The sequence below is a fragment of the Heterocephalus glaber genome, unplaced genomic scaffold, assembly GCF_053883595.1.
Source record: "Heterocephalus glaber isolate CG9 unplaced genomic scaffold, H.glaber_assembly_v1.0 deba00001600, whole genome shotgun sequence".
NCBI classification, from domain to species: domain Eukaryota; kingdom Metazoa; phylum Chordata; class Mammalia; order Rodentia; family Bathyergidae; genus Heterocephalus; species Heterocephalus glaber.
The window spans coordinates 13,001,214-13,027,027 of record NW_028258372.1 but is presented as its reverse complement, the minus strand read 5'-3'; the positions used below and the strand labels follow the sequence as shown (position 1 = coordinate 13,027,027).

General features: G+C 37.5%; 1 protein-coding gene across 11 annotated transcripts in view; it reads right to left on the bottom strand.

Moving 5' to 3' along the window:
• Rabgap1l (RAB GTPase activating protein 1 like) overlaps window positions 1-25,814 on the bottom strand; it is a 725,139-nt gene that overhangs the window by 21,051 nt on the left and 678,274 nt on the right. For 10 of the 11 annotated variants that reach the window (XM_087194125.1, XM_004853402.3, XM_087194130.1 and 7 more), the window contains 2 exons: window positions 13,982-14,074; window positions 2,586-2,696 (listed from right to left, as the gene is read on the bottom strand). In XM_087194125.1, coding sequence (XP_087050251.1) covers window positions 2,586-2,696; window positions 13,982-14,074 — 204 coding nt within the window. Of the gene's footprint in view, window positions 1-2,585; window positions 2,697-6,471; window positions 6,955-13,981; window positions 14,075-25,814 lie in introns of those variants that run through there. The other variant, XM_004853406.4, reaches the window with a different exon arrangement.

Here is a 25,814-nt window from a genome sequence, read left to right as displayed (position 1 = left end):
AGACAGTCGCTCAATTTAAAATGAAAGAAAATAATGTATAACTTCTTACTTTCTGGTCTAACAACACAGAACTTGCTGTGGTTAAAAGAAACACACATATAGTCTTTAGGGACATATTCTTTTGTGTCTCTTTTTTTGTTCCTTGAGAACAGGGAAAGACAAGAAGGGCTGAAAGCAGGTAGCAACAGAAACTGAAATGGAGACATATCTTTTTCCTTTCTAATCCTTGAAACATCCCTATGTAAGGAATCAGGAAAAAAAGGAAGACTCTTTCTGTGAAGAGAAACTGAAGAATCCTTGGTCCCCTGGAGGCCTGAAGCCACACTATAATGACAATGATGAGAAAAGATACCTAATTATCTTACCAGTGTTGGTTTACTTTACACAGTCTCACACATAGCCTGCTTTCATGCCAGTTTAATGTTCGTAGATGCTTTGCTACTTTGATTAAGAGATCTGATTTTAATAAACGGAATGAACTAGGTGAGGCTGTGCTTTCACTTGGGCTGACTTGCCCTTCCAGAGGGCAGGACACTTAAACTGCAGGGAACACTGGCAGCAAAAAGCCCCTATGGAGAAAGAAACTGCAAAATGAAGTTAGGTGATACGCATGAAAGAGAAATTTTTATTCTGTCATCTAGATAATTAGGTCCAAAACATAGGATCTAGGTCTTACTACATGAGAGAGAGAGAGAGGACAGAGGACTGAAGGAGTTGTTTCTTCAAGCGCTGATCTCATACCCTCACCTTGAGATACCTGGGTACTAAATAATCAATTATTCAGGAGTACCCTCTAATAGCAGTCATTTTAGGCTGATCCACAACAAGGATTCTCTTGGGGGTGAAATTCTTTTTTAAAATAGTATTTTTTTCCTGATTGTTGAAATTACTATATTTAAGAATAAAAAATTATTTCAAAAAGATATTTAATGGATATACTATCATACTATTGGACATGCACTTCAGTAAACAACTTTGCATATGAATTTTTTTTTTTGGTACCAGGGATTGAACTCAGAACCTTGGGCCTTCGAGGCAGGCAGCAGCACCACTGAGCTAAATCCCCGACCTGTGAGCAATTTTTTTTTAATGGTCTGCTTTTTCTGCCTCCTACACCCCATGTCCCAAACAGTATAGTTTCTCTTTTATCACCTCAAAGTCCATTCCAGGACTGGGGGTATAGCTCTGTGCTACAGCACTTGCCTAGCCTGCAGGAGGCCCGGGGTTCCATCCCTGGCACAGGCCAGGGTGGGAGTGGCGGTGGTCAATTCCATTCAGTGCTCACTCCCTCAGCTTCCTCCTCTCCCTGTTAGCTCTACTTTCCTTGACATTTGGGTCTTATCTCTCTCACCTTACTGTGGTTAAAACTTTTGAGCTGCTTATATGAGGGGAAAAGAAGTGGCAGAGACCATTTTTAGCTATCCTTCAATTTTCAACACATATGCAGATTTATGTTATTAGTGAGTCTGCATTTTAAATATTGTCAATGCACAATACAGCACAGGTAGTGACTCTTTCAGACTGAACAGTGTGTTTCAATTTTTCTGATCCTGTACCATCTGTTCAATCTACTGTTGAGAAGTCAGAAAATAGGGAAATAATTTTAAATCTGCACAAAACTGCTTCCATCTTGCCAGTCATCTCTGAAAATACCAGCAGTAGAAAACAGGAAGTCCTGAGACTGTCAGCACTTTTTTAGAAGAGCAAGAGAAGGTAAACAATTTAAGGTCTTCCTAGCAATAACTAACATTTACTGAACACATACTACTGAAGTGCTTTACCTTAATTCTTTTTTTTTAGTACCAGGGATCGAACTTGAGTCCTTGCGCTTGTGCAGCAGGCGGTGAAACCACTGAGCTAAATCCCCGGTCCTTTTTACTTTAATTCTTACATCATCCCTATAAGGGAGATGCTTTTCTATATCTAATGAAAGTAAAGAACTGCGCAGGGTCGTTTGGTTAATGGCAAGACCAACATTTAGGCATTCTGGCTCTTAGCCACTAAGATGCCTGTCAATCCAACAATCCAACTTTTTTTTTTTTGGTACCGGGGATCGAACTCCAGTCCTTGCGCTTGCGCAGCAGGAGGCAAAACCACTGAGCTAAATCCCCAGCCCAACAATACAACTCTTAATGTATGTATTTCATGTGAAATTTCACATTCATTATAGATGAGAATTCTTACTGGAAGAAAAAGTAAGGAGCCTACAAATGTCAGAGCAGCATTAGTATACTCTTGGGTGACTAAGTTATGCTGGCAGTTCTTGGTTTAGGAAAAATACTGATAGAAGAGACATCAGAGAAAATTAGAGGTCTAAAAAAATATTTCATGCGTGCTATTTGGAAGTGACCCAAACTGTTCTCAAAGGCTTCATTTTCCAGTCTCTCTAACATGTACAAGATTGGGGTGAAGCTAGAGTAGTGACTACATTGGTCCCCTCCCACCTGCCACCCACTCACCTGTCTATCAAGCAGTTCAGGGGCACCTAGAGCAGAGGGAGCTGGGGGAATGGGGAGAGCAATGTGGTTCCCTGCCCTCCAGGAGTTGTCATAGACTCAATTCTACCTAGTGAACGACCATTTTACCTGATCCAAGTCATTCCGCAGAGCAATCTTGCTGGTTACGAGCTCATGAGCAAGGTCATCATTCTCTTGCTCCAATCTCATGCTGGCCTCCTGTAATCTTCTGTTCTCCCTCTGTAGAAAAACAGCAACAGCCAGAGGTGAATATTAGTATCTGCACATACAGTACAAACAAAAGGAGCTAATGGGAAAAATAAGCAACAACAACAAAGTGAACTTTCGGAGGTGTAAAAAGGAGGAGCAAGTGGCATGGGAAGGCAGGATTGCTGTCTGGGAAACAACAGTGAGTTTAGCCAGCAGTGCGGATGTGGTACTCTACCCAGAAGACTTAACAATTGTCCCTCAAATCCTCCAGACTGAACTTATTATAAAAAGTGAACCACAAGAGCAAAATTTCCAACCAGACTCCCAATCCCATGAGGTTCTCATAGAGACCTAGAGCACAGACACAAGCAATTCTTTGTTTGAAACATGTATGGGAGCTCCACCCCTGACTGCAAGAAAAACTGTAAGACACAGTAGGGATGATCATCACATTGTCTTCCAGGATCAGGGTTCTCATCAATAGAGAATATTTAAGAACACTCTAAATGAAGTCAAGATATGGGGGTTCACGATCTTGCTATGAGCTAATTTTTAAAAATTATTTGAGTAAGAGTATTTACTCTTCTGAAAACATGTTTTTGTGTTAGTAAAAGCCATAGTACCTATAATAAGTTTCTAAATGTTTGTTTTCTTTTCTTTAAACTTCAGATAAAAAGATACTGCAGGGCCGGGGATTTAGCTCAGCGGCAGTGCACCTGCCTTGCAAGCGCTAGGTCCTCAGTTCGATCCTCGGTGCAAAAAAAAAAAAAAAAAAGATACTGGGTAAAATAAATTACTGAGCTGTCTTTTTTTCCATACCCTTGAACTTCCAGAAAAAAAATTTGAACCAAAATTATGTGACCAAAGCACGAAGTGATTAATTCTTATGAAGCAAGGTCTCCCTTTAGCCATTATGAACTTGTTATGTTTATACCTATTTTCAAATACCAACTTAGGGTCTTCCATTCCAAATTATCTACTGCTGGGGCCAGGGATTTAGCTCAGTGGTGCCCCGCCTGTGCCTGCCTCAAAAGCCCAACGTCCTGAGTTCCCTCCCCAGTGCCAAAAAAAAACCACCCAAAAAACAAAAAACAAATCAAACTGTTGTCTTTGCTACTGTTAACAGTTACAAAAGATTCAAGCCAGCTGACCAGAAAGACTTCAATGTGACGATGCCTTGCTGGTTTTAGATTTACATCCCTGACTGTTTTCTGTAAGGGTGGCAAAACCAGAGAAAAGAAGACAGAAGACGAATACATGTTCTGGAAGATAGTGTTTCACAGCACACTGGGCTGGGCAAAGTTAATTTTATCTGTGTCTCTTCTACAGAAAAAGGAGAACCTAATGTGTCTTTTATGTTTTGCTTTTTGCTTTGTTTTTATTTTTAAAGAAGGACTAAAAACAGGCTCTCCTTGAGGTTCTCCTGGGGGCAGAGCACTCATAAACAGGGAAGGACACCAGAGAAGTTAAAGGACAAATCTGAATATTTGACTATATCTTTTCTTTGGCGGGGGGGGGGGGGGGGGGGGGGGGCTTGGGATAGTTTGGGGATGTCAAAAATTCTTTTAAAAGATATCTAATAAAATATTACATATCACTTAAATATCTAGGTAAATTCAGGACAGAATTCCACACAATAAAATCTTACAGAAAAATAACAACAGGAAATATCTCACCTTGTAGAAAAAAAAAGATATAACTGGAAAATCCCATTTTTATAACAATACAAACAGTTTATATAAACAGTGTAGTTGGTGGATTTTTTTTAGTGTTGTCCTCCATCCTTTAAAAATGTTTCCAAAGTATTTACACTGAATATACATTTGTTACAGGATGTTTTGAAAGTTTTATTTAAAAACAGGCAATTTACAATTTGAATTTCACTGGTAGGATAAATAAAAGTACTGAAATGACCAAAAAACCCCTTTTTAGTCCACTCCTGATAGAAGGTCACATTCTACACAAAGCTGCAGTGTCTCATCCTCCGTGTCAGGCTCAGTAGAACCTGAGAAGTGCTGCCTTGCCAAGAACTCTCGCCCCAGATACCCTGGGAAGACAGCATCCACATCTGTAAAGTCAACTTGTATTCATTAAATTCTGTGTGTTCCCTCAATGTACACATGTTCTGCCCTCCCATGGAAGCATAATAAGCGTGGGAGGGAGCTAGGCCAGAGCTTCTACAATTAACCTCCTGATCTTTGTGAAAGGAACTCACTTTCTAGCAAGGGCTGGAGAGTCCATTTTTACTTCTGATACATCTATTACTTCTTTTAGTGGAAAGAACTTATATACCTGCAGAAAACTTACATTTAAAACTCAGAAAGGTTTTGGAAACTTTTTTAGTAAGTTTCCTTGCCAGGAACGAACAGCAACACCCAGCATAATTTCAACATTACCTATTTCACAATGTACAGGCTTAGGTGGGGAAGAGATTTTTCTAATTTCTTGATAAATCCTTTCAAGAGACCAAGATGAGCCTACTTCAATACCTAATCCTGAGTGAAGTGTCCTATTTCTACTGAAACTGTACTCAAAGAACTACATGGTACAAATTGCTTCTTTAGCTATTATTTACATTATGTTAATTTAGCACAAGTAAAAATGTCACAGTTACCAGTTTTTCAGGTTACAGTTACCTGTTTTAAATTGCATTAAAATAACCTCCAGGTAAAGGCACATGATGTTTGTGGGAACGCATTTTATTAAAGTATTTAAAAACCATACTAGGTAGCTATTTCACTACTGATCAAAGACAACTGTCTGATGGATTATATGCTACGGAAGAAGGAGGTGAGTGAACTAAGCTGAAATTCTGACTGGTATCTTCTCATTGCAATGACTGCTACAACTTAAACCCTTCTTCAGAGAGACACATATAAAGGGGTAGGGGTGTGGCTGAGGAAAAATGGGAGAAATTGAGTGTCTGAGGATCCCTCAAAAGCAGAATAGCCTAGGGGGCGCAACTACTGGCTTTTGCTTTAGCAAGAAGCTTCAGTTTGGTGTCTGCAAAGCAAGCCGCACAGTGGGAAGTGTCAGACTCCTGCTCTGCACTCACAGACAAGTGGGAAAGCAAGCTTCAGGGCCAAAAATGCAGTATCGTCCTCCAAAGTATGAGCCTGAAGGTGTCGATGTGTACTCAACAAGTCCTTGAGTGCCACTGAGTGCCACTACAGTGAGACACAGCTACTGAGATGGAGAGACTTCCTGTGAAGAACTTGCCCATACGGACCAGGAGTTAATAGAGCTGACATTGCTCAGCTGTCTTTTCCAGCCCTTCCCAAGGAGCCAGAACTCTTTTCAGAACTGACTGATTTAAGAAAAGTTTGCCTTTACACCGGAATGGAGGAGGTTAGGTTTAACAGGCTTGGAAAAGGTAGTAACCTTGTTTGGTTCATTTTGAAACGTTGGCAAGGTCTGCCCACAGGAGAGACTCAAAGTTGGCCCGGATAACCTCAGTCAGCCCAGAGATAGCCACATGCTGTAAGTCTACAAAAGCAGAGGTGCTGAATGCTCAGAGCCTGTAAACAAAACAGGAAGATTGCTTCCTGTGCCTTTCAGAAAAGAGTATAGGAGACACTGGTTACATAACCCTTAAAACTCACACTGTAGTCTGAAGCATACTCCATCTCACACAGTTGGCACCATTTGAACAAAAAGGAGACAACAATTTTCCTCCTCAGTTCCCTCACTTCTCCATAGAAGATGTACCACTGTGAAAGTTTGGTTAGTAACTTTTGGGAGGAGGATACTGCATTTTTCAAAGAGACAGACGCTGATACAGACACACATAAGATTAAAAACTTACCTCTTCAAAAGTCATAGACCAACTACCGTTTTCAACCATAGGTACAAAGACAATTGAAAAAAAAAAGGAATATCCAATGAAATTGTATACCTACTAGTACATTCAGGAAATGGCAGAAACAAAAATAGACACTTGTTAATGCTATTTTTCTGTTCTGTTTTTTCGTAGAGTGTCATATACTCTAAGTTCTCTCTGTGACTCCAATTATTCAAGGGAAGAAAGTATACGTGAGGCAGCCAGTGGGCAAGTCTCAACTCAGGAAGACTCATACTTAAAACTCCTCCCTCTCCACACTGCTATTTGCAGTTTGCATGACTTATGAAAATGCTGCCTTTGGAACTATTAGCAACTACACCATGAGTTGTTTATGCCGTGTTACTAAAGCTGGGTGGAAGGAACTTCCTTATGTGACAAGATCAGAAGCTTTGCAAAATAGTTCTTTGGGCAAAACAATGAAATTGTTGAGCAAGGGAATGTGAAAGAAAAACTGTTCCCACCTCTCACTGGTTCCTGACGGCTGAAGTCTAGGTGAAGCAATCCAAGAGATACAGAATGTCATTTATTCCAAGTTGAGAGACCAGAGAAATGTGAACTAGCAATCAAAAGAAAATTAACTAAGGTTTAAAGGAAAAAATGACAGGGAAGGGGGTGGCTATGTAAGCTCTAGCTCAGTATTTTGGGTGTGTTGTCTGCTGCTATGATGAATTCTTGGCACATGTTTTTAACAACATTTAAGGGTCAGGAAGAATGTGTTTTTAAACGACCCAGCACAGTGTCACTAGCAACAACACATTCAATTCTTGCATTTAAAAACAAAAAACAAAACAAAGCCTTCTTTAAAAGAGTAGACAACCATCATATTTAAAATTTCAGCAGTTTTTTAACATACAGAGATAAGTGCCTATAGATGAAATGTTTAAATGTCTGTATCATCCATTCATGAAGATTTAAGAAAGTATAGATATTTTAAACTGTTTAATGCCTTCCTTCTTTTCTCACTGGATCCAATTTTATCTTTCTGGTGGAAATTTTAAATGTCAAACTAAAAACATAATGTTGTCAGCAATAACGGACAGGTGGCAAAACAGACTGCATTTCTTTCAGCATTTAAAAAAACAATCTATATTCAAGCACGGGGTCACCAAACCTTCAGTGTAAACAGCCAAATAGTAAATATTTTGGGCTTTGCAAGTCATACATCTATGCTGAAATTACTCAGTTCTGCCACTGTCATGTAAAAGCAGCCCCAGACAAAAAGTGAACAAAAAGGTGTGTCTGTGTTCCAATAAAATTTTATTTACAAAAACCAGCAATTAGTCCAACTTGGCCCACAGGCCATTATGTGTGGATCTTGGTTCTACTCTTGTACACAAGTAAGATTTTCAAAAAGCAAATGGGCTACAGAAGATGTAGAACTGTATTCGTGTCATATAATTTTCCTCAAGAAACAGGACACCAATCTTTCTCAAAACTAAAGAAAGTATTGGAGAATTCTGAAGATCATCAATACACATACTTAGAAACTCTTTACATGTTTAACACTTATACCTCCCCCACGTGTTAAGTATAACTGAGTCATTGAACCAGCATCATCAGAAGCCACTTGCTCCTTTTTAGCTACATTGCTTCTGAAGCTTCAAAAGGATTCAGGCTTGCATTCTTCACCATCCTACAATAATAAATTCGCTGTTATCCAAGCTCAAAAAGAAAGTAGTAGTCTTCTCAAGGTTATCATTAAGTTATCACAGGCAGACTGAAACAACCATGTTCATTACTATCCATTAAAAGTACATTATTTCATAAAATAAATATTTCCAAAAGTTACCAACAATCTGTGATATGAAAAAAATAATGAAATATAAGCTTATTTTCATTAGTAGAACAGTGTTTTTCAAATACAGATTCACTTATCTTAACTTCCATGAGTAAGGTAGGGCCCAACAGTGAGGAAAAATGTTCCCCTCCCTTTCTTATGGGTAAGAAATTTAGTATAACTTAAACATGCTCCTTAGTCACATTTAAAAAACATAATAATTGCACCTAATCATTTTAATAGATATGTAAAGATGGCAGATAATGCAAGGACAATAAATCTTTCCTCCTAATGTATTGTATTATTACTATGCATAACTAAATGGCTTTTAAAAATTATACACAGCAGGGGCTGGGGATTTAGCTCAGTGGTTCTGCCGCCTGCCTCGCAAGCTCAAGGACCCAAGTTCGATCCCTGGTACCAAAAAAAAAAAAAAAAATTATAAACAGCAATAGTTGTGCCACATAAATATGCACAAGAAAAACTTTGTGTAAATTTAGATGAATCATTTTCTTTCTATTTGAAGTACTTTTTTTTTTTTAACACAGCACTGGGAATGGAAAAGCCTTATTCATGCTAGGCAAGTACTCTACCACCCCTAACTCTAGAATTGTATTTTGAATTTTTTTTGGTTTTGGAGTCAGGGTATCACTATGTAGTTCAGGTTGACCATGAACTCCCTAGGTAGCCCAGGCTGGCCTCAATCTCAAGGCAATCCTCCTGCCTTAGCCTCCTGAGTGCTGTGATTATAGGTGTGGGCTACCAGGCCAGGCTTTATATTTCCATTTAAGAAAACATTAAGATTGATGTGGGCATGGTGGCATATGGTTGTAATACCAGCACTTAGAGGAGGCTCAAGCAGAAGGACTGCTGTGAGTCTGAGTCCAGCATGGGCCACATAGTAAGTCCAAGGCCAGCTTGAACTACATAGTTTAACCTTGTTTCAAAAAAACAAAGAACAAAAAAGATTAAGATTGGCATGATGGCACATGCCTATAATCCCAGCTACTTGGGAGGCTAAGGCAGGAGGGTGACAAGTTTGAGGCCAATCTGGGAAACTCAGTGAGACTCTTACACAAAAAATACAAGTTGGATGTGGTAGTGTATGGCTATAAACCCAGTGTTTGGGAGGCTGAGGTAGAATGATCAAAGTGTCTGGACTGTGTATGGAGTTTCAGACCAGGCTGAACTCAGTGAGACCCTGTTTTAAAAAAAAAGTAAAAAATGAAAAGGCCTGAAGATGTAGCTCAGTGGTAAGAGCACTTGTATGAGTCCCTGGGTTCAATCCCTGTACAGCACATAAATACATACATACATACATACTAGACCTAACTAACCTCAAGAAAGAAGTTAAACATTCTAAATTTAATTATACTGAACTGGTATAAGACATTTTAATTAGAAATTATGTACATAATATGATCTGTATATGAAGCACAAGAGAGTGTAAGCATTCCAGATTCTTTCCAGGATTTCCCAATCTGAACAGGTCACCCTTATTGTGGTGACTTTTATTGTGCTTTGGGAGAATCACTGAATTTAATTAATTGGCTATGTTTTTCAAGGCTTAAATTACATTTATGAAAGTAGTTCTTTAATTAAACAGGAAAAGCATGTCATTCTCCAAAGGCAGATGAAGGCTACAGTTCTCTAAATTGATTATATCACTAGAAAACTACTTTTCTCCATAATGAAAACAATTTATTTCCTAAAGACTGAAAATAGTATTTTGATTTCTGAAGTTAATACCTGCTTGGGTATTTGGTTACTAGTTTTTAAATGGTCTAAAACAAGGCCAGGGATGTAGCTCAGTGGCACCGCGCCCATCTTGCAAGCACAAGGTCCTGAGTTCGATCCTTAGTACCAAAAGAAAAGGGGGGGAGGTCTAAAACAGTTATACATACCCATGAATGTATATTTGCTGGGAATTTGCAAAAAAATGAAAATTTACTTGATATATTTCTATATCCCCATTTCACTTCACTTGAAAACAATCAATAAATTTACAAACTGAGTTATCAGAGAACATAAAACTATTACCCAAATTTTGTCAAGCACAAGAAGGATATTAAAAGAGATTTAGAAAAATATTTTATATTTGTCTTCCATTAAGTTTTCTTTCTGTCTTTTGGCATCTTGTCACAAAATTAAACAGAAAGAGAACACTAAAGGCTATCAATGGTCACTATGGTACTCACTGACTTTCAGATACAAATAGATGCTGAGAACTGATAGTACAGGCAGTATGTACATGTGTGTTATCTATTCATTTCTGTAAGTTATCTTTATGTATGTGTATGTGTATTCCATGTACCTAGAAATTAATGAGCATTACTAAAAATGAATATGCCACCCACTTGTGTTGGTCTTTCCCCTACAAATATGGGCACACCCAGGATCAGTGATCACTAACTGGCTTGAATTTTAATAGTAGGAAGGTCTCATTCTCACAAGTATGGATTCTATACAAGTATGGGTTCATGGAAGAAAAATGGAGGGCCAGAGTCTCATCTTCTTGGAATGTTTTGCTTGTTTTTTGAGGGGGAATGATTTCATTTACAAACCACAAAATCATGCTTTTAAATGTACAATTCAGTGGTTTTAGCATATTCACAGTTATACAACAATCACCACACCCTAAATCTATATTTTTACCATGCTTATTGTTTTAAGGTTTAAATTTATATCAACAGTATTTTTCCCCTTCTTCGTGGTTGAGATTGAAGTGCTGAATACAGGTGAATATAGTGATATAACCTGAGTATGCAGATTTTTTTTATGACATTTTATGTCATAAAAATAGGCACAAAGCACAAGTTTAGACTGATACAGCAAGAAGTGTGCCCAGTGAGAGCCTTTCCTACATTACTGGGTCATTAATTCCAACTCTGGCTACTCTGAAACAGTCCCCCCACCCCTTTTCTTTTTGATACTGGGACTTGATATGTTCCCCAGGCTGGTTTTGAACTTGTGAGCTCATGATCCTCTTGCCTCAGCTGCTGAGTTTCCGGGACTACAGTGTGCGCTACTCATCTCTTTGGCTGCAATATCCCTTTAATGTCTGCTACCAAGTCCAAGAAGAACAGCAAGAAACTGAACTATATCTTAGAATATCCTGTATGTGTCCTGTATGACATTTCTGGGCATTTAAAAAAAAATGACTAATTCAGTGTCCCTGACTCTTGCCACGTTAGTTCCATAAGGAGAGGTGTTACCGAACCACTGCCATGACCTCAAAGACTTTCCTCAGCTGTTCATAAACTGGGTTCCCAGTCTCAAATTTAGGAGTTATAAAGTGCTCACTCCCAGTACAGAGATCTTATTTTTTCTTTTGGTACCGGGGATCGAACTTGGGACCTTGCGCTTGCGAGGCAGGTGGCGGAACCACTGAGCTAAATCCCGGGCCAAGAGATCTTATTCTTGACAAGATTAGATCTAGATTCTTAAATTTAGATCCTTAAAGGCATTTTCTAAGATACTTTGCTGCTCTAATCAAGATAATTATAATTAGTTTTTTAAACTAGATAATGATCATCTGAAGGACCAAATCTGTTGATGATGAGAAACTATGCTGTTAACTATGTTGTCAAACTATGTTGTCAACTATCTTGAAAATGTAATTATAACTTCAGTATTGTAACTTTACAAAATATATCACCAGGACAAATATCTAGACATTATTAAAAGGTATAAAAATATTAGTTAGATAATATATGAGACACTATTACAGTAACCCAAAAGAAAGAACCCTAGAGGATATCTGATATGTGCAAATAAGAGGTCATCATACTGAACCTAAAATTAGTATTTGCTTTCAAAACAAAAACAAAAAGTTTAATTGTATACTCTTCAATTAAAAACTATACTAATTGATAATCTTACATATTATAAGTGATTTTAAAAATAATATATATAATATTGTTTATTTATACATACCTGCTTTGATACAAAAAGGATTTAAGATTCAATAATAGTTTAGTCCCTGTTTTTGAATGTACAAGTTTGAGTTTTCATTTCCTTCTCTTTTTTTTACTTTAAAGCACTGTCCACAGATTTTTATTCATAATGATGGTGGCATTAGGAAAATTAGAATGATACAAGTAGTAGGAGGATTTCATTTGGGATCCTTAATAATATTTTATCATTACTAGTTTCGAGCCTTTCTAAAGCAGTCTGTTATAGAACCTACATTAAGATTGGACTTAGTGAGGGAATAATGATGTTTGGAATTATGGGCATCTTACCTGCTAATAGTTGTCTGTCACAGCTATTCAAGGATTTTATTATCAGTTCTTAAGCCTGTTCTATAATCAAGAGGAGAAACATACTGTCTAAAATGAGATGATTGAATAACAATACTTAAGAGAAATACAAGGATAGTCTATGAGGGACTGAAGGGGTAGACCCATTCAGGGTTATATGATTATAGTAACTCTTGGATAATTCAGTAGTAAACTTCATAAACTATTAATAACCATATTTACTGAATACCAACTATGCACTGAGTACTTAGCCTATAGCATCTCTCATCTTCACAACAGTTCACCAAGAAATCATATACATTACACATTTTACAAATGAGAAATAGGTTCAATATATAGTCTAAGATGCTGAACAGTGGCATAGATATTAAAACTCCCAACTAGGATTCTGTATCCTAGTTGGAAACATGCTTTAGAGAGCCAGGGTTTGAACTCTGGTCTAACTACAAAATCCACACACACCTTCCATCATGCTCCTCTGTCCACAACCCAAGCTACTCAATTCAGCAACAAACTGAAGACGTACCGTGTGACTGTGCTGTCTGTGTCCAGCTCTCTGACCACGTACAGACAACTCTAGTTACAAAAGTGGAGGTCATCCCACAGTGATTTCATTATTAATGTCATAACAGTACTTTTCTTAGCCGGATATTTTGGCATTGGCAGGGTAATGATAAGAAGATGGAGGGAACTATACTGTGTGAGTCTGAAGAAGTAGAACATGTTGAAAGGAGACAAGAATATTTCACATGGAAAAATTACAGCATTGGATCTAGGAACCAGTGTTGCTCAGTGCCATTGAAGAGGTCTACCTTCATGAAGTTTTTAAAAATACCACAGCTAACTAGGATATTAAACTGAAATCATTTTGAGACTTCAAACTACACACAGATGTCACTGTTATCCATCAATTTGTTTGTGGAAATAAATGCTGCGACAAACACCATTAATGTGCTTGATACACCTTTGTGCCTTTTATTTTTCCTTCTGAGTGAGTTTGTATTTTTTAATACTTGCTACAGACAGAGGTAAGTTTGAAACATCCTTGTGTCAGTCTCGGAACAGTTCACCTTCTAAAAGTCTTTGTGGAAGTGATCATGCACAGCTAAAACAGTACTTGGCCATTTTCCTTTTTTTTCTCTCATTTTTGAAAGTAGAAAGCCACTTTCTTTCCTTTTCCCTCTCTTTCTTTCAGCTTCTTATGAAGAGTCCCAGTATAAATGCAACAGCTGGAATTACCTACAAATATACAAACTGAAAGAAAAGAAATATGGTTGACTACCTGAGAGTCTGAAATGAAGACACATCTGGACAGTTAGCATGATCAAACAGCATCTAAGCCAATCAGAGTGGAACAGAGGGAACTGAACTTGCCACAAATGCTGCTACAGGGTAAAAAAGTGCATTGGTGATGGGTGCAGAGTGGCTCCCATACCTTGTATCTATCCATTGGGTCTTCCTGTTGCAGCTGGCTCTCCCGCATTGTCTGATATTCTTTTTCATATTTCTTCAGCTTTTTAGTTGGTACCTGAAAAGTTTGAAGAAATGCATGTTAGATATGATCATAAGTTAGGAACATTTTAAATGTAATTCTCAATTATATTTCTAGCATTCTCAAGGAGCATTCCTAACTCAAAGTTCTAGATAGCACATATCTTAAGCTCTACATTGTGGGAGTCACCACCATTCAACTATTTTGTTACTGTACTTTATTTACAAAAATAGTCATAGTTTATCACCTCTGTTCAATAATATGGCTGATACCATGACCTTGTCTTGTGTATGTATTTTGTGTATTTAGTGTCATTTATTTCAACTATCTTTAGGTATAATTCACTTGTGGCCTTTTATCATCTTGAAAATAAAAATTATTCTATAGAAATAAACCGAACAATATGAAATATTTTTATGTATTTATTTTATTTTTAAATTTTATTTTATCTTTTTTGGTACCAGGGATCGAACTCGGGCCCTTGCACTTGTGAGGCAGGCAGTGGAACCACTGAGCTAAATCCCCGGCCAATGAAATATTTTTAAATAGAGTTAATATACTGAAAATATTCTAAAGTTTGATGTTGAAACTTAAATACAGGGTCACTATACTAAATGGAATAATAGAGAATCATCCGAACAGCATATCTTTTTCTTACTAAAATTGTTATCCTCAAAAGACAGTAGTTTACTCTTTCTTAAAAAGACTAGAATCTTACAGGATCTTAGAATTTTAAAAATAAGCAAGCATAGCACAGTATAAAAGTCATAGAATTTGGCATTAAATAAACCAGGGTCTGAATGCCTACTACTTATTTATGAACTGTATATTTATTCATGAACCTCAACCAACAGGTATTTTAGCTGTCAGCCTCAGTTTCTTCATCTATAAAACTGTAAGTAAACAAATTTCTACCTCATAGTAGTTGTCAGGAGAATTAAATATGACATAGGTAAAGTATCTAAAATAATGCCTATCTCATGGAAAATTTTTATTTTTTTAGAAAAACTATTCAGTCAAAATTAATGTATTAAACCTGTGCCATATAACAAATTAAGTCTACTTTCAACCTTTCTTTGGACAATCAAAATTATAAAATTCCTGGGCCGGGGATTTAGCTCAGTGGTTCTGGTTCAAGCGCAAGGTCCCAAGTTCGATCCCCGGTACCCATAAAAAAAAAAAAAAATTATAAAATTCCTTTAAATATAAAAATGTTTCCTTAATGTTTAGATTGCAAAGAAAAGGAGTTGGAGAAAAAAATTTTGAAAAATTAAAAACATGGTATTTTACCGACTTCTTGTAGAGTCAGTAAAGGCAAGAATGACAATCAGTCTCAGTATCAATCACAATATGTACCAAAGGATTTTGCCCATTCTAAGCCCTCTACAGGCTATATTTCATATTGAATTCAAAATAAAATATTTTGAAATATATAATATATAAATACAAAATATATAATATATACATATATATGAGAACACGCATGCCAGGGAAAAGAGAGAAGAGAAAGAATTAAAAGCTCCCAGCATGAATATGATTATTTTACAGTTTTCCAGGTTGACGATTATTTCAATTCTCTGAAATCTACCCAGATTTTGTAAAAAAACAAAAACAAAAACAAGGATACCCATATCATTCTTCTTAGTCTATTAACTTCATTATTACCATCCAGGAGCCCCATGAAGTACTGGAATTATCTGTTTCTGACTATAATTGGGAAGTTTCACAGTCTTAGTTCAAACCAGATAGAAGGTGTGCAACAGCCACATTATGAGGATATTCATATGGCTGATGGGGAAATATCTCCATCAAACAAGTGAAGACATTTTCCAGAGTGTAACTGAACTGCAAAGCCACTGTTGAATACTGTCATCAGGAACACTAATCCTTGATTACCCCATCTCCAGAGACCTACCACAGCACACTGTGACGAACTAGAGTGCAACAGAAAGGAAGACATCATCTGCCAACTGTGTGGCTTCACAAATTATTAGATAAACAAAGAAAGTACACAGATCATGTGCTAACAAAACAGCAACAGTAATTCTGATGGTGGGGGCTCCATTTTCTTTTGTTTTCTTCTCTCAACCATATATTTAGAAAACCAAAAACAGACTCTTAAGAGTAACAGCAAATCACTGACACAAAAATAGCACTGGAGCTAAAGAGTGGAGGGAAGAAGTCTCAGGGTTTTAAGCAGTGACAAGGTGTTTCAAGTGTATCTCTACAATCAGGGCCAATCTAAAGCACTGTGAAGAGAGAATCTACTCCACAGCCATTTTTACCCATCACATCGCAAGCATTTCAGTAGCTAGAATACCATGCCACTGGGTGCCAGGCTGAATATCAGTCCTATGTAAGTATTCTCTATACAGTTCTAAAATGGATCCATTCATCAATGGCTGAATTATATATTGCAAGCTTATTCCTGGAGAATTCTTCTAAAACCCCATTTTTAAAATTCACACTAATACTAAGATTGTTTTTCACATGTAAAAGAGTTTCCTCTTAAAAATCAAGCTTGCTATTTATGTTAACAGGTTTATTTCAAACTGAACTTTTTTTAAAAAAATGCATTAAACACTCTCAATAAGCTAATCCTTTCCCATCTGGCTGAGATTCTAGGATGTTTGGCTTCATCTTGTGCAGGGAAACAGAGCAGGTTCCCAGAACAATATGTTGCTAGGAAACCTTCCAAGCTTATTTATCTTGTGCTGTGGGGTGATATTGAGCATCCACCTGTAATTGGCACAATGTAAAGTGGGGGGAAGGGTGGAGGAGGAAGAGAAGAGAGCTAATATAAAACTCTTGCTATTTATGTGGTGATCAAAGACAATAGATTATCTTGAACATTATCTTTCAGGACAAAATTGTATTTTCTTTTAGGGAATGGAATACTGAAGCTTGAAATTGTTTTTATTGGAGAAAAGGATTTTTTTTTTGGTACCGGGGATCGAACTCCGGTCCTTGCACTTGCGCAGCAGGCGGCGAAACCACTGAGCTAAATCCCCGGCCCGAGAAAAAGATTTTTAAACAAAACCCCTTCAGAACTGTATGTAGGTTTTTTGATTTTTTTTTTTTTGTACTGGGAATCGAACTCGGGACCTTCAGCTTTCGAGGCAGGCGCCAGAACCACTGAGCTAAATCCCCGGTCCTATGTAGTTTTAATTAAAAGAAGAAAAAGGCATTAAATGATTAGAACTGAAATGACTTATTATCTCAAAAGGAGTATAGGTATTTCTCCCCATAAATTCAATTAGTTCAATGAAGGTATACAGTTGAAGAACTACCAATCCTTTTAAATGTTTATCTAAATTGGGGCTCCTGATCCACCAATTGTCTACTACCCTCTACCTATATAGCAATTTCTACTTGGCTAAATTCAGGAACCATTCTCAAAAAATCCACAATTGTTTTATGAGTGTAACTAATAATGAGCACTCATCACTTCAATATATTTATTAAAAACAACCAAGCAAATAAATAGAAAAAGGAAAAAGGACATCCAACCTAGGCAAGACAACCTCTAATGAGTACAGTAGGGATCGTTTAAATATCCAGCCAAGGCTTGACATTTTGGACTTGGCAACTACATTTTGGGAAGTCAGCATTTTAAGAAAGAACCAGTATTTCTACTTTTTAAATAGTTTATGATCTTCAGAGCTTTTTCATACTGTGTTTGGCCCTGATATTTAAATTCATATTATAAATAAGCATTTATATGGAATTGGTAAATTCAAGCCGGAGGGGAGACTGCCTGTGGTGCAAACACTTTCTTTTTTGAGGAAGCCAAACAAATGTGGCCAGAGAACTCTGGGTGGGGCCAGGGCTGCAGCCGAGCAATGGGGAGGTAGGCAGGTCTGTCCCCTTCTCGTTTCTTATGCCGCTCATTCTTTTGCCTTGTACTGGGCATTTTTCAGATAAAATCCTTCTCAAAGTCATTCAAATTCTACTGTCATTATTTTGGCCACATCCCATCACGTTTTACTAGTTTTCTTTAAAACAACTATTTTTTAAAGACAGGTAAGGTGGTAGACACCTGTAATGCCTTTGAGAGGCTGAGGCAAGAGGTTTACAAATTTGACCCCAGCCTGAGTAACAGCAACTGAGTGAAACCTGGCCTCAAAAACAAACAAACAAATAAACAAACAAACAACAAACAAACCAGATAAAGGGTTGGGGATGTAGCTCAATGTGAAGGCCCTGGCTTCAATCCCCAGTAATCCCCTCCTCCCCAAAGAAAACACCTTTTTTTTTTTGGCTTTTTGAGGCAGGGTCTTGCTGTGTAATTCAGGCTGCCCCTGAGCTCACTAGGCAGCCCAGGCTGGCCTTGAAGTCGTGGCAGTCCTCCTGCCTCAGCCTCCTGAGCGCTGGGATTGCAGGTATGCACCACCTCACCCAGCTAACAACTATTATTTTCAACACAAATTTATTTTATAAGAAAACAATTCATTTGGAAAGAGCAGTTAATAGTGAACAGTGGCCGCTCAAAGATGCGGCACTGCAATCATAGAGTATGTGGACGTGCTACCTTCATGGCAAAATGCATTGTGCAGACATCATTAAGTGTAAGGACCTAAGATGGGAGATAACTTTACATTACTGGGTTGGCTTGATAAAGTCATTCAAAAGTGCAACCTTTCTCGATTTTAGAAAGACGTGCTACTGCACAAGGACCAAAGAAATCCTACCTTGCTAACTCTGAAGACAGAAGCAGAATTCCCAGAATAAGGAAATGTGAGCATTCTCTAGCATCTGGTAAAGGCAAAGAAATGAATTCTCCCTAAGAATCTCCAAAAAGGAATGCAGTCTTAACAATACCTTCATTTTAGCCCAGTGAAATCCACTGAAGCCTCCTGAACTGTAAAATGGTAAACGTATGTTTTTTTAGGCACTTAAATTGTAGTTATTTGTTAGGGTAACAATAAGAAATTAAAACAACATATTAGAAGTAATATCTACTATTAATAGAGCTATTTAATGCTTACAAACAAAAAGTGTGAAGTCCCAATGATATAGGAGGTAAGGCATGGCAATAATTTAAGAATTATTAAATATTCTTTGGCCTTGAATTCACTATGCAGCCCAGGCTGACTTCGAACTCGTGACAATCCTCCTGCCTTAGCCTCCCAAGTGCTGGGATTATAGGCGCGTGTCACCATGCTGAGCTCACTGTATGTTTTTATCACACCTCATCAATCAACTATTCGCAGCAATTTTGGCTAAATAAAAACGTTATGATTTGTTCTCATTCACCTTATTCACTGAACCTGGCACCATGTGGCTTCCAGCTCTTCGATGCACTAAAAATGTCCAAAGGGTAAATATTTTGTATCAATTTAGGACATCAAGGCAACTATAACATTGCAACTAAAGATACTCACAAAACAGGGCTTACAGAAGTGCTTCAGAAAATGGTGAGAATGATGAAATAAATGTGTTCAAAGCAAGGGAGAGTACTTTGAAGGGGATTATTGGCATTGTGTTTTTACCGTAATAAATTTTTAAAAATTAAACATTCACTGTATTTTTTAATTATTTATTTATTTATTTATTTATTTATTTGGTATCGGGGATCGAACTCGGGTCCTTGCGCATGCGCAGCAGGGGGCAAAACCACTGAGCTAAATCCCTGGCCCTCACTGTATTTTTTTTAATCATACCTCATATACCATGAGGTATCTCGGGAATGGAACCAAGTATACACATGAAATTCATTTATATTTCACACACACCTTATACACATAACTGGAAGGTGATTTTATACAATACCTTTAGTGTCCCTGTGGTTTGACTACAACACGTCATATGAAGTTATGTGTGGAATTTGCCAGTTCTGTCATCGTGTCAGTGCTCAAAAAGTTTCAGATTGCGGAGGATTTCCGATTGAGGATTTTCAAATTAGGGAAGCTCAATGTGTACCCAACTTTCTTCATTCCCTATTTCTCTCCATTTAAAGTATATACTTCTTATTTTTTATATGATTCAGGTAGATTGAGTATGTATTAATTTTGTAGTATATTAATTTTAAATAAATTTAGTAATCTTTATCTTGCTAATTGAGCCTACCAGAGCTACTCTATTTTGTGTTTTTACTGTCCTTTGAATTTCATATGCATTATTTCTAATAAAACATCTCTTCTCTTACAGATATGATTCAGATTTCCTGATTAGCAAATACAATCTTTGTACATTTAGGAGATAAGTGATCTTAGCTGCGGATAGTCAATGTCAGCAATGCCTTCCTGATATTGTAACAGTTAAGATGCCTGTACACCCTTCCAATCTGGGGGTGGATGTGTGGGTGGAAGGTCTGAAGGGCAGATGCTCATTATGGGGTCTGTACTGAAAATTACTGAGGTAGCCTGTCAGTAAGGAAAGGAAGAGGCCTGGCCAGCATGCAAGGTTCTAGCATTGTACTGGTATCTTCTGAAGTTTGTGTCCCTCAGCTGGTTTTGATCAGTAGTAAATGGCATTTTAAAAAGTACCATGTCAAAAATTTTCATAACAGTTTTATAGTGATAACCTAGAAAAGAAAAGTCTATATTTAATTTTCCCAACAAGAAAATTTAGCAAGTATTATTCAGATTTTAAAAGTAAGGAAACCAGCCATGAACCAGGTGTGGTAGTGATGCTTGTAATCCCAGCACTATGGAAGGCTAAGGCAGGGGATCACAAATTCAACCCCAGCCCAGGAAACTTAGTGAGACCCCACTGCCCACCCCCACACCCAAACAACAACAACAACAACAACAACTACAACAACAACACATACCAGGATGTCCTTCAGCGTGAAGGCGCTGGGTTCAGTCCTCAGTACCAATAAGGGAAGTGCCATAACTTGCCCAAGACCATGCAGCTGGTAAGAAAGTCAGAAATGGGATCCAGACAGCCCCAAGGGCATGCCCTCTTTAAACTACTTTGCTATACTATACTGTCTGGGACCAGAGGACGAAGGCAGAACTACTCAGGAAGCTCACAATCTAGACAAAGTACCAAATACCATGCACTTTCATAAGTACAACAACAGATGCTCATAAAACGTACAAAGGCAATCAAGAGGAAATCTTGGGGAGGGAGGGAGGAACATCTCAGTAAGAAGGATTTCCTTTATGACTCATTTAGGCACATTTCCTCGCCTAATTAAAAAATAGTACTTCCTCTGTGCTCAAAATTAACATTGGGCTCATAAAGTTAACATTAGCCCATAAGAGCTATTGTTTAGGATGTAAAGATTCTGGTTCTCTATTTTAGATATAAACAATTTTTTAAAATTTATCAATGGAGGCAAATGGTGATAACATAAACCACTATTTTTTTTAAAGGCTGGTCTGAACTCAGGTTAATATTTTCTAAAGTGAATGTTTCTGTTGCTCATAAATTCAAAGGCCTAAAAACTAATATAACAGGTCAAAGGTGCTGTTGTTCACTCCAAATACTTTCTTAGGATGAATATAAATTACTCCATTTAATATAATCTTTGGATTAAAACAATCGATTTGAAATATAGTATCACATTCCTTCGAAATTTAGGAGGCCCTAAGGATTTTCAAGTCAGAATCATAGTCATTTCCGCAAGAACTTAATCAAGATCCAGATAATGGATTAGTAGTAACTGAAATTCTAACAGTTTGCAATAGTGTAATGGACTTGAGAAAGAGCAGAGGAAAAGAAATCAAGAGAAGACACTTAAAGAAGAGAGACCACGTCCTATAGGTTTCACCTAATTCTCTTCCTATTGGTCAGCAAAAGAAGCTACTTTTACTTTTTTAGCTTTTGGCACTAAGAGAAGGAACTGTTAGTGATATTTTACTCTATGAGACTAAAGAAAAATCCCTCACAGAAGAGACTATAATGATTATATCAAGTGTATTCTAATTCTTTAGGAGCATAATGGCTTTAGCAGGCAGGGATAGGGAATGTATTTATCTCTAACTGCAACTCTAACACACATCCCAAGACTTATAGACATCCAATTACGAGGTATTCTTTTCCCGAAATCACACTAGCACATCATCTATAGCACTGCACTTGTTTTTGTCTCCTCTGATGCATCTAGCTTTCCCAAGCCTATGGTGCATACACCTGTGACAAGTTCCTGGACTCATTCATAAGTAATTGTATGATGTGAGCCACTTTCCAGCATTCAGGGCTCACTCCAGAGTGTACAGTGGTCATCAAAGTGTCTAAGAAAGCTTTAAAGTACTGGTTTCTACTTCTTTTATCACAAAGTTGTCTCATCTGAATGTTTTGTAGCAACTGTAGGAGATGCCTGCATTTTATAAGATCTGCTTATCTGTTCATGTGTCCTTCTCTAGTCCTATAAACCTAATTCTGGATACTATTTTTATACAACTCTTCAGTGCTTTTGCTGTAGAGTTTTCTTATCAATAAGTAATATCTGGAAGTAAAGAACCTTCTGTATTAAGTGTTGACAACTCTCAAATTTATAGTTTCCAGACTAGAACTTCACCTAACACCTAACTTCATATGATCACTTGGATGGTTCACATTTGAGAAATTTAAAAACTGGACTCATGCCCCACCCTGAACCTCTACCTACTCTTCTTCCATTATTCATTTTTCATTAAGAAGCTCAAGTCAGGGCTGGGGATTTAGCTCAGTGGTTCCTGTGCTGGCCTCACAAGCACAAGGTCCTGAGTTCGATCCCCAGTACCAAAAAAAGAAAAGAAGCTCAAGTCAGAAACTGAGAGGTCACCTTTGAGCTCTCCCCCAGGAACACTCAAACACCCAACCACTAGGCAGTACACAGTATGCCTCCAAATATTGTCCCATCTTAGCATCTCCCTTTGAGCCTCACTGGTAGTGCCCTGGCTCAAGCCATTGTCCCCTCATGTTAGGACTACTTCAGTAACCACCAAACTGGTCTTCCCCGTCCATGCTTGTACTACTCCGAATCTTCTCACCACTGACACTCAAAAGTCCTTTGTTCAGATGCAAATCTGATGTCACTCTCTTTCCTAAAAATTTTTAACTGCTTTTCTTTATGCTTAGGATAAAGAAAGAAATTCTTGGCATGGCTCTGCTAGTCCCACAGGATCTGGTCTCTATCTGCTTCTTCCTCTTATTCTCAGTCTACATTTTGTAAATAACAAAAGGTGATCATTAGAATTTCGTGTTCTATTTATTTCCTCACCTCATATTTTTGAAATACTTATATCTGTGCGGTTTTTTTTTTTTCCAGTACTGGGGATCGAACTCAGGACCTTGTGCTTGCGAGGCAGGCACAGTCCCACTGAGTTAAATCCCCGGCCCTGTGCCTTGTTTTTGTAGGGCAGATATGACAGGCGTGGTGGTGCATGCCTGTAATCTCAGCACTTGGGAGGCTGAGGCAGGAGTTCTAGGCCAGCCTGGGCTACATAATGAGATCAAGACCTGCCTCATCTACAAAGTGAGACCCTGTCTCAAAAAAACAAAATAACCACCCCCAAACACCCTCCCAAAATCAATAAAACACACAAAAAACCCTACTATAGTGTAAGCATATCATTTATTACAAAATAAATATATATGCGTTGGAGATGTGAGCTCAAATGACTTTCTCTAACAGAGATGGACAATCCAAGTGGAGATAACCAGTCTGCTCCAGCCACACTGGATTTCTTTTATTTCCTGTAATGCATCATGCTCTGCCATGCCTCAGGCTTCTGGCAGGCCAGACACAGCATGTTCATAGGAAGATTCTGAATCAAAAAGTCTGAGGTATGGTCAGGTACTTCTATTTTTACAAAGCTCCCCAGAAAATTCTGATATACGGTCCACTTGAAAACCACTACAGGAAAACACTGAGTGCTAGAATGGGAGAATTCCAGTGCATTCATCAAAGCGTCTATGTCAAAAATAGCAAGAGAAGATTTTATGAATTGGCCCCAAACTACAACTACCAGCTGTTAAGGGAATATCAATTCTGAGTTTCAAACAACAAATTTACAAGTAAACTCTAGGAGAGAATAAACTGTAAGACTAAAGAGGACTATTTTTAATGTTCTAAAATATTTCAAGAATCTCTTTATATGAGCATTTTGGTTATAAAGACAAAATCAAGTTTCAAAGACAGGAGGTATCACATGCCAAAAGCAATCATTTGAGCAACACAGTTTTTCTTCCATACTGTGTACAAGTTTGCATTTGAAACTTTGCTCTGCCAAATACTAGCTATATAATTTTTACAAGCAATTCATTTAAGCCTCTTACTCGGAACTTCAATTTTTTATGTTTTGTTTTGTAATGAAATAACACAGTAATTACTACTATAACCATCTCCTCTTATTGAACATACAATGCATGACACAGCACTGGGCTAAGGACTTAACATAAACTTTAAGCCTCACAAAAATGAGCTACTTCATGCATTTTTCCAAAGTAAGTACACTACAAAGGTTAAGTAACATGCACAGGCACCATAAGGCCCAATAGGCCTTTCTGACAGCAAAGCTAAAGCCTTAACTTTAGCCTGTTACCTGACCATCATCTGTGCTCTCATCTACATGCCACACATGGTTCTCAACCCACAGCCTTCACGATTCTTATTAGTAGCATGTTGCAATGAAATGAGCTACTCAACTCAAAGATCAGTATAATGTTATTTTAACACCTGAGTGGGAATAAACAAACATAAAATATTTGCCATATTACCTTGTCATATTTGTCAAAAATATGAACACTCGCCAGGTGTGGTGGTGCACGCCTATAATCCCAATACTTGGGAGGCTGAGGCAGAAGAATCGCTGTGAATTTGAGGCCAGCCTAGGCTACATTGTAAGTTCAAGGCCAGCCTGAACTTCATAGCAAGACCCTGTCTCAGTCTCAAAAAAAGAAAAGAACATCTTTATCCTGATCTTTCTGGACAAGTTAGAGAAAAAGGAAATCAAATAATCTCTGGGGTGGTTGACTCAGGAATTTAATTCTGGGAGAATCCTGCTTAAAATTCCATAAAGTCTTAAGAGGCACAGGCTGAAATGATGTATTTTCCTCCTCTCCTAGCCTTCTAGAAAAAAAAAAAAAACTGAAGGCATAAACCACTCAGATTTACAGCTTAAAGTAAATCACCTTAAAGTACTGGATTTAGTCAGTGCTTCAAGGAACATTTTTTGAGCCCCACATCTTCCTTGAGAATGCCCTTCTTTGTGTATTATTTTCTATACTTCTTCATTTCTATAACCACTATGTCCCATACTTATTAAAACAAATAATGCTGAGCAAGTTTTCACTCACATGCAACAGTTGGTGTGGGATTATAATTATTCCTTCTGATTTTTAAATCTCTTTTTCTTGGATTCTTCACAATTGAAGGACAGAAAAAAAGACTTTCACCCTGATTTTTTTTTAAGCAATATAAATTCTGTCACTATACTGACTATCCTCGATTTGGAGGCTAAACTATGAAAATTCTGATTCTTTTTTTCTTTGTAAAAATTAAGAAGCAATAATATCTTTAGTTAGTGTTCAATGCAGATGTTTTCATTTCTTTTCTTTTTGTGAGAAAGGCTCAAAATCTACTGTGATATCTCAAGTAAAATTCTATTTCTAAATGACCTTTGGATTAAAAATTTATCACTGAGAAATGTTGGTATAATATGTGGAGAATAACAGAATGATAAACAAGTACTAAAAATTAAGGTTATAAAATTATACAATATATCTATTATATACATTACATTAAATTTGGTTACATGTTGGATGGTACTGGTCTGATTCCAGGGCATATATTAATCAGATGTAGTTCCAAAGCTGGGCTCCAGAAAGCCAGTAGAGC